Consider the following 9070-nt stretch of genomic DNA (forward strand, 5'->3'; position numbering starts at 1 on the left):
TGCTAGTGCCCAGCGGACTGCGTGAGCTCCGTCTTCGGCGTTGGGTTCGGGGCAGGCGACAGCAACTCCATCCCATGGCTGTGAGTACGCATCATAGTTGGCCCCAAAGAGCATGTCTTCTTCGTACAGTGTGTAGTAGGTGGTGGCGGCGTCCGAGACGTTAAGGGGTGATGCGAAGAGCTCCGTTGTGCTGCCTATTGCTGTGTGCAGGGTTTGCGTCAGCCCTTCACACAGCATAGGAGCGCGGGTGTGGAGCAGCATCCGCCGCAGCCAGCCACTCAGCCGCCAGCGGCGCCGCCACAGTGGCGGGTTAGCCTGGACCAGCTTTTTTTTTTGAGGAATCATCCTTACAAGGTTGAACAGGGGCAGACGCGCTGCCCCCCTACCTGCTGCCTGAAAGCAGCCTGGTCCCCGAGACCAGAACCCTGACAGGGCAAGAAGAGAAGACAAGGGGTGTCAGCTTTGTACAGCTGGAAAATGGGCTGAGCCCCCGTACGCTTGGGAGCTATTAGGCGTGTAACGCCCCGTCAGAGCCTCCATGCCGCTACGACGCGCAGGCGCATCGGCTAGGGACACTTGGGTTGGGGCCGTGCGGGATTTCCCGCGCCACGCATGCGTGCCTTGTCACGCTCCCAAACACCCCAAGCATTTCTTTCGCCTCCTGCCATACTCAACACCTCCCCGGCGCCCCACGCTCAAAGGGCTGGGCGCGGGGCGGGGGCGACCTCGGGGCTTCTCGGCATTCTGGCGCGTCGGCAGGCATGGCTCAGCAAGTCGCTCAGAACTTTCGATATACTTCCCCGCTTTGCTTGCCGCCAACATATTTTGCCTTAGAGACTGCATATCAGCGGGCACCGGATGCTTTCCTCGCGACCTCGCGAAAGTCAATTGTCCATGGACCGCGAAGGCACTTCTCGCTCCGCCCGAATTTTCCCTGCCACCTATTTACATGCAATAGGCATTATCAAATACTAATACGTAGCAGTCGCGGTTTGCGCCAGTATGCTATGTTTTGCCGACGCACGCAGCCACGCAGCCACGCAGCCACGGACAGGGGTGTTCCTGGGGGGCTTCGCCCCCCCCCTGGAACGCTTCGCTGGGGGGGCTCAGCCCAAAAAGAGAAGAAAACAGAAAGCAAACACCTCGAAACCGCCACCAACCACCCCCATCCATCCCACCCCACCCCACCCCGACCCGGCAGACAGAGCAGGAGGCTGGCCCCCCCGCCCCCCGGGAGTGGGTGGCTAACGCTGCGGGGGCTGTGTCCTACGTCCACTACACGGGGCGGCTCTTGGAGCCTGGGCCTGGCGTGCTGCCCCCGGCGGTGGATGGGGCGTGGCAGCCTGCCTGTGTGCTGCAGCATCGCAAGCCGCGGCACCTGTGGACCTTTGAAGAGCGGGCGGCGTATGATGCAGCATCACCAGGGGAATGGGCGGCCCTACCGTTCCAGCCCCTATTAAACTGATCAGTATGGGGGCGGTAACCGGGCGCACTCTGGGAAAACCCACCCCTAATCTTACCGGACAATACGGTCATCTGTTACCGGACATACAGGCTAATCGGTTACCGGACAATGCGATTTAATTAAGGGACAATTTGTCCGGTAAAGTAGAGTCCGGTAGCTTTCAGGCATTGTCCGGTAAGGTCGCGCACCAATGTCCGGTAGGGCGGCGCCAGATTGTCCGGTAGATTTCAAGCATTGTCCGGTAGGTTTCAAGCAATGTCTGGTAAGGTAGTGCACCAATGTCCGGTAGGGTAGTGCACGATTGTCCGGTAGCTTTCAAGCAATGTCCGGTAGCTTTCAAGCAATGTCCGGTAAGGTAGCGCACCAATGTCCGGTAGCCTAGCCAGCAGTACAAGCAGGACGCGTCCCACCGTCTTTTGTGGTGTCTACAGACACCGTTGCATGTCCTGTCATTCTAGTCATTCCCTTGTCATGTAGCAGCGGCTCCCCTGCCCTTGTTCAACCCTGTTCACATACCCTTTTTGCTTGCTCCTGGGTCCCTTTGGCTACCTCGTTGCGCTCCTTTGGCCCCATGCGCCTCCATGTTTGCGCACATATCACCTGCATACACAGCACCACCAGTGTTGCAACAGGTAGGCATGGTGACATGCAGCACATGCACCGATGCCTAGCGCGCAGACCAAGGTTGACATGAGGATATGGCGGCCGGGGAATTGTAAGCAGATATTTGCATGCATAAGCGATTGAAACTATTAGGACCCCGTGCGAAAGCGCAGGCAGGGCAAACGCATGGTTGTTGACCGTGACAGCAAAACACTGCTGTAGACGCTTTGAGCTGATACAATGCGAGTTCTCAGTCAGAACGTTACATTATCGGGCTGTGAGCCTGTTTGGCCTTGAATCTTGTGCAGGTCGGCGATGGTCAGCGATAAAGGCCTCCACTTTGACCAAGTTTGTAGCACCTCCGCCAACCCCTCAGGCATGCTCGCAACCTTGTGTCTAACATAGTTGCTATGAAATAGCATCGTGCAGTATCATAGAGGGTTTGTGAACGTGGAACACTGCATGCCGATATCGCACCTTGAGCGCGCGCAAGTGAACACATGCGTGCGCCAACGCCTGGAGGCCGTCCGCACGTGTCCATGGGCTGACATCACAGTCAAAGAGCTTCGCCCTGCCCCGCCAGAAGGGCGTGCATGTGCACCATGATGCTATGTGCTGACCGTCAGCGAAAGAAACTGTCCGGAACGTGGCAAGGACGAACCGTTTCATGGCGCAATCTGCCGGCACGCAGTACACGCTTTTCGACGTGGTCATAGCAACGGGCTGCAGGCTGACACCCGGGAAGAGCTGGCTTATGCAGGTCGCCAGGCTCGATACTGCAAGAACGTCATCCGGCTTGTTCGGGACCGGGCATCCTGAAGTACTACAGCAACTATAGCAGTTGACTTTGGGAGCATGTCCCGGTCTGGGCACATCATGGTGTGCAGCTGTGTCAGCCTCAAAATCGCCCGTATGAAGCAACCGCGACCGCTGGCTGGGCACAACCGGCGGAGGGCTCGCAGGTTCAGCTTGCAGAAAGTCAGGCGGCGTGGCTGTCTGTGCCTGAAATCGAGGGGCTGCAGCGGGTTGCGCTGTATTGACGCCGGCTGGAGTGAGCGAACTCTCCGATGCTAGTTGAGGTCTAAAAGGCGTTGAACGAGGGACTTCCACTGGACGCCCATCTTCAAATGTAATAAATGAGCGTTTGTGTGCGTCCTTCGTAGAACCTTTAGGCCGGCCGGGGCCTCGTTTTGCTGGCTCGCTATCTCCCATACTCACAGATGCTCATAATGCTAAGTGATAAGGTAATAAGGTGCTACGCTAAGTGGTTAGATAGTTAGTGAAGTCTGGAAGCTAAGCCTCGCCGGCTCATCCCAGGCGTGAATGGTCCGAAACGCACATTTACTTTTCGCTGGTGAAGGCACAAGTACAATAACAGAGACCTTACCACCATAGCCAAGCTTTCGAGGCTCCATTGACGACGCAAAGGACGCGGTGGTCAAAGCAGCGCCTTATCATAACGGCACGAGCTTGGCTTATCAGAACTCCGGCCGCTTTTATTGGCCATCGCAATGATGATGACATACAAAAGCAGACTACTCCTGCTGGTCAACAGGGAAGAGCCAGCAGCTCCTTTGCAAGATGGCTCAGGCTCATCGGCGACCAGCTCCAAGGCTGGAGCCCCAGAACAATGCCAGGGTCTCTTGCTGGGCTTTATGTGCTGCCACTAGGATGCGCATCTAGCTGCTCTTCCGTGACTGGCGCGGCATACTACGGGCTGCGAGCATGCTCGCGCGTGCTCGCGTCGGGGGGTCGCTCTCAGGGCGCCATAGTCAGCGTACAAGCACTCTTAACTCTTGTTGTATTGCATAGGATACTTCAGCGCTTCGGCTGGGCTAAATGGCAGCGAGCAGCGCCATGGCCCACAGTTTGGGCCGCGAGCATGCTCGCGCGTGCTCGGGTCGGGGTGTCGCGCTCAGGGCGCTGTAGCCAGCGTGGGGGCATCTACAATCCATAAAATACTTCGTGCAGCGCATTAGCAATACAGGATACAATTCAAACCGCGTGTCAGCGCGCTTAGAAGCACGTGTTATGCCCGCGTGCATGCCAATTCAAGGGTGGGGACACCTGCCTTGCCTACTATTAAACCGGCGTGTTTCCACGCCTCAAATTTCGCTGGGATCAAATGGTTCAGGGCATGTGTGCCCCTGCTGTATCTGCTGCATATGCTAGTGTCCAAACCAAGTGTTTGGTGTCACACACCAGCTATCATTTGCTACCAGTGCTGCCGCCTTACCACCCTCCTGCGTGACCGCAGCATGCCATGGGCCCAGAGTATGGTTTTTTTTACAGAATGGTCAACATGCACAGATCCCCCATATGCGGCCATACTATACCTCCTTGCAACGGCGGTGATAGGCTGTAACAGCTCAGCAATACATTTAACAACTTGTAAGTATTAAATCTGTAGCGTAAAGTATGAGTCTTATGAGAGAGTCATACTAACAAGTAAGTTGAGAAGCTGAATAATGTAGGGTCTCTCATGCAGCAGTGCTGCCCCATTGCGCATGCCAGCCAGCTCCCTTCCCAGATCTGGTAATGCCATTGCTAGGACACATAATCCAATGTATGCAGTTATGTCGGATGCGGGCATGGATAAGATGCATGTGCCTGCCGCTCAGATGGGGCCACACAAGCAGGCCATGCCCGGAAACACACTTCCCCATAGCACACGCACACAGGACACGCCCCCCTGGGCTGCCCGCTTGGAGACACGCACAGCTGGGCATTGCGCAGCGTTGGTTCAAGTGTTGGGCGCTGGTCATGTCGGATGCGGGCATGGATAAGATGCATGTGCCTGCCGCTCAGATGGGGCCACACAAGCAGGCCATGCCCGGAAACACACTTCCCCATAGCACACGCACACAGGACACGCCCTGCTGGGCTGCCCGCTTGGAGACACGCACAGCTGGGCATTGCGCAGCGTTGGTTCAAGTGTTGGGCGCTGGTCATGTCGGATGCGGGCATGGATAAGATGCATGTGCCTGCTGCTCAGATGGGGCCACACAAGCAGGCCATGCCCGGAAACATACTTCCCCATAGCACACGCACACAGGACACGCCCTGCTGGGCTGCCCGCTTGGAGACACGCACAGCTGGGCATTGCGCAGCGTTGCTGTGTTGGTTCAAGTGTTGGGCGCTGGTTATGTCGTACGGTATGCGGGCATGTATAAGAATGCGGAAGTTACAGAGGGGACAGTCCCAGCACCCGAAGACGCCAAGCCATCACATGCTATCAGGGCCCAACTTGACTCCACCAACCCCGACTTTGCTGCAAACCCTCCTGTGGACAAAGTCTGTGTGACTCCGCGCACTGTGAGTCCTAGCCAGGCCTCAACCCGCCAGAGCCCCACCGCTGTGCCTTATCGCCACAAGCCTAGGTACAGAAGTGCCGGGAAACGTCTAGGCCGCAGGGCACACGCATAGCGCACGCACTAACCAGGCCCCGCCCAGCTGCCGCCCAGGCCCGCCCAGCTGCCGCCCAGGCCCGCCCAGCTGCCGCCCAGGCCCGCCCAGCTGCCGCCCCAGCCCCCGCCCAGCTGCCGCCCCAGCCCCCGGCTCCCGGTTGCCGCCCCACCCCCCGGCACCCGGCTGCCGTATAAATTGCAGCACCAACATGACTCTTTGGCACACCTTGACACGCATGTAAGCCAGCTTCACGACCAACAAGTGCTTGCAAGGACTCAACAACATTCACCGCCCACTGCCCCCCGCCGCCAGTCGTACTACTTGCTTTGGTGCACCTATCCCGCACGCCATGCACGCCATGCTACTGCCCAACAGACCAAGGGCATCCTGCAATGTAATTTACTGTCCAAGCACTATCCCTCTACTTCCCCTACTTCTTGGCGTTCTCCAGCTGCTTCTCTGTGCAGCCAAAGCTAGCCGGTGTCTTGCCCTCCCAGCTTGTGTAGACGCCCGACAGCGGCCAGTTCACCTGCGGTGTTTATAGAATGTAATAAATAGTGTGCATGATGGGGTACGTTTCATGCTCAGGCAGTAGGCGCCTCTCCAGCTGGGCGGGCCTGGGCGGCAGCTGGGCGGCCCTGGGCGGCAGCTGGGTGGGCCTGGGCGGCGGCTGGGCGGCAGCTGGGCGGGCCTGGGTGGCATCTGGGTGGGGGCTGAGCGCGCCTGGGCAGAGCCTGGACAAGGGCTGGGCAGGAGCCACATAACAATGGGTTACCAGCAGGAAGTTACCATTTTATCAAAGTTCACCGAGGTTTTACCAATCAGCCAACCCATACCAATCCTGACCAATGCTAACCGACGCTGACCATCGGTTTATCAGGGTGACCGCCCGGTAACCGCCCCCATACCGATCGGTTTAATAGGGGCTGGAACGGTAGGGACACGCTTCACCAAACCGGGAGCCCTCCGCCCAAGGGCATGTCAATGCCTGCCGCAGTTCGTGCAGGCCGTCATGTGCTGCAACCAGCTGGCCCACACACGCCAGTCCCGGCAGAGCAAACAAATCCGCGAAAGCCACTTCCCACGTGCGGTTGTCCTCACGCAGCGCCGGGTTAGCCCACAACGGCACATGACTCACCCACGCGCCCGGCTCGGGCGGCGCCACAAGAGTCACCGCGGGCAATTTAGTCATGGCTTTCAGCAGGCGCACAAACGGCTTGCCCGCTGGGGTGAGCGGCTTATTTAGCACACGGTCCAACAAACACATGGGCATTGCCGCCGGGTGCACCTGGCGCAGCCACGACCCGGGTCCACGGGGGCACGTACGGCAGCAGACCACACACACCCAACACACACTGTACCGTGAGGCCGGCTTGCCGCGCTTTCACATGCGGCACCAGCGGTAACAGGCCCGTCACCCCCACCGCCGGAGGCAGTTGCATAAGTTCAATGGAGAGGCCAGGCGGGCGTGCCTGGGGGTTGGCATCAAACTGGGCCGCCGACAGCCGGATAAGATGCATGTGCCTGCCGCTCAGATGGCTGGGGCCACACAAGCAGGCCATATGCCCGGAAACACACTTCCCCACAGCACACGCACACAGGACACACCCCCCTGGGCTGCCCGCTTGGAGACACGCACAGCTGGGCGTCACACACGTGTTCGCTCAAGCGTGCACACACACACACACACACACACACACACACACACACACACACACAAATGCACAAGCTCATGCTCACGCACGCACATACACGCACGTCAATACACACACACCTCGTGTACACACAAGCACACGCATGCACAAGCCCACACATGCACACACACACACACACACACACACACACACGTCTGAGGTTGTTACACCGGTAGTAATTCCGCAAGGATTACTGGCGCGGTGAAGGGTCGGAGTGCGTTGCCCTGTGGACTCCAGAGCTGTTTGCGCTCTGCCGGGGAAACGCCAGGTCACGGCAGCCCTCGATTGAGAGCCCTGTCGTTGGTTATACCAGATACACGATTCACGTGATCTGGCAGAATAACCGTGGAAACCGTAGTCACACACACACACACACACACACACACACACACACACACACACACACACACACACACACACACACACACACACACACACACACACACACACACACACACACACACACACACACACACACACACACACACACACTACACACACACACACACACACACAAGCCCACACATACACACACACACACACACACACACATGCTGCTGATGGCCTTGTTGCTTGTCGCCCCTGACTCCCAACTCCCAGCGTCGCCCCTGACACCCAACTCAGCCCCCGACTCGGACGACCGCGTGTGCAAGGACACGCCTGGGAGTGGAATGCGTCTTTGATGTCTACTATCAATAGCTACTCGGCAGTGCGTGAGGTGTGTGCATCAGGGGATAAAGAATTCGAGGTGTACGCGACGAACGGAAAACCCACTGGAACCGGTGGTTTTTTTTCGTTTCGCACACAAGCCGTATTTCTCAATTCTTATTGTCCGTACCACTTTATAGAGCCAAACTCTATTCGTTTGTCATCAACAATGCATCCAACGCCGTTCCAGAAGGGCCTGCCGCTGCCGCTGCCGCCCCTCCTGCACCTGTGGTCGTTCATGTTCACTACGTTGCCGTTGCTATCGGCAAACTCAATGGAGCCACCGCCAGACGCGTGGAAGCTGTCTCTGCCGGCATAGTAGTAGTAGATAGGACTTGGATATGGCTCTGCCCTGTGCAAGGATCTTGTTGATTTGGTAATAACACACAACTAATTAATACAGTACATAAACTGAGCATGCTGGTGCTGTTGGACCGGCTTTTCACTGGTGTGCATGGTGTCCGGTAAGATTTGGCAAATCGCGGCCTGCAAATGTCCGGTAAGGGGCGCCGGGGACTATTGTCCGGTAGATTTCAGGCATTGTCCGGTAGGGTACGGCACTTGTCCGGTAAGTCTGGTGACTTGTCCGGTAGGTTTTGGATTGTCCGGTAACTTTGTTTTCCCAGAGTGGCGGTCACCCTGATAAACCGATGGTCAGCGTCGGTCAGCATCGGTTACGATTGGTAGGGGTTGGCCGCACGGTAAAACATCGGTTAACATTGGTAAAATGGTCACTTCCCGGTAACCCATTGGTATTTGGCTCCTCCCCAGCCCTTGTCCAGGCCCTTGTCCAGGCTCTGCCCAGGCTCGCTCAGCCCCCACCCAGATGCCACCCAGGCCTGCCCAGCTGCCACCCAGGGCCGCCCAGCTGCCGCCCAGGCCCGCCCAGCTGCCACCCAGGCCCGCCCAGCTGCCACCCAGGCCCACCCAGCCTGGCCAGGGCCTGCCCCCAGCGTACACGCATGCAGCTCTGGCCGCGGCCGTGCCTTTGGCCATGGCTGGGGGTGTTAGGCTAGCAGACCACGTTGCGAACATAGGGGCGAGAAGTCTGGGGCGAGGCCTGTGGGATCCTTGGGGCGGCCTCGCACCTGCCGCGCCCCTGAACCCCCCAGTAACCCTCAGGCAGTCGCTGACGGCCGAGCTGAGACCGCTGCGCTTCCTGAGCTGTAAACTTACTTTAGTAATGTAGTTG

General features: G+C 58.1%; 1 protein-coding gene across 1 annotated transcript; it reads left to right on the forward strand.

Moving 5' to 3' along the window:
- The first annotated feature begins 7782 nt into the window (after positions 1–7782).
- On the forward strand, positions 7783–8634 carry CHLRE_12g539121v5 (uncharacterized protein). Its single transcript, XM_043068704.1, has 2 exons — positions 7783–7888; positions 8069–8634. The coding sequence occupies exons 1-2, from the start codon at positions 7853–7855 to the stop codon at positions 8195–8197; spliced, it is 165 nt and encodes a 54-aa protein (XP_042918799.1). The 5' UTR covers positions 7783–7852; the 3' UTR covers positions 8198–8634.
- Positions 8635–9070: the final 436 nt, after the last annotated feature.

This window comes from Chlamydomonas reinhardtii, chromosome 12 (assembly GCF_000002595.2).
Source record: "Chlamydomonas reinhardtii strain CC-503 cw92 mt+ chromosome 12, whole genome shotgun sequence".
Taxonomy (NCBI): domain Eukaryota; kingdom Viridiplantae; phylum Chlorophyta; class Chlorophyceae; order Chlamydomonadales; family Chlamydomonadaceae; genus Chlamydomonas; species Chlamydomonas reinhardtii.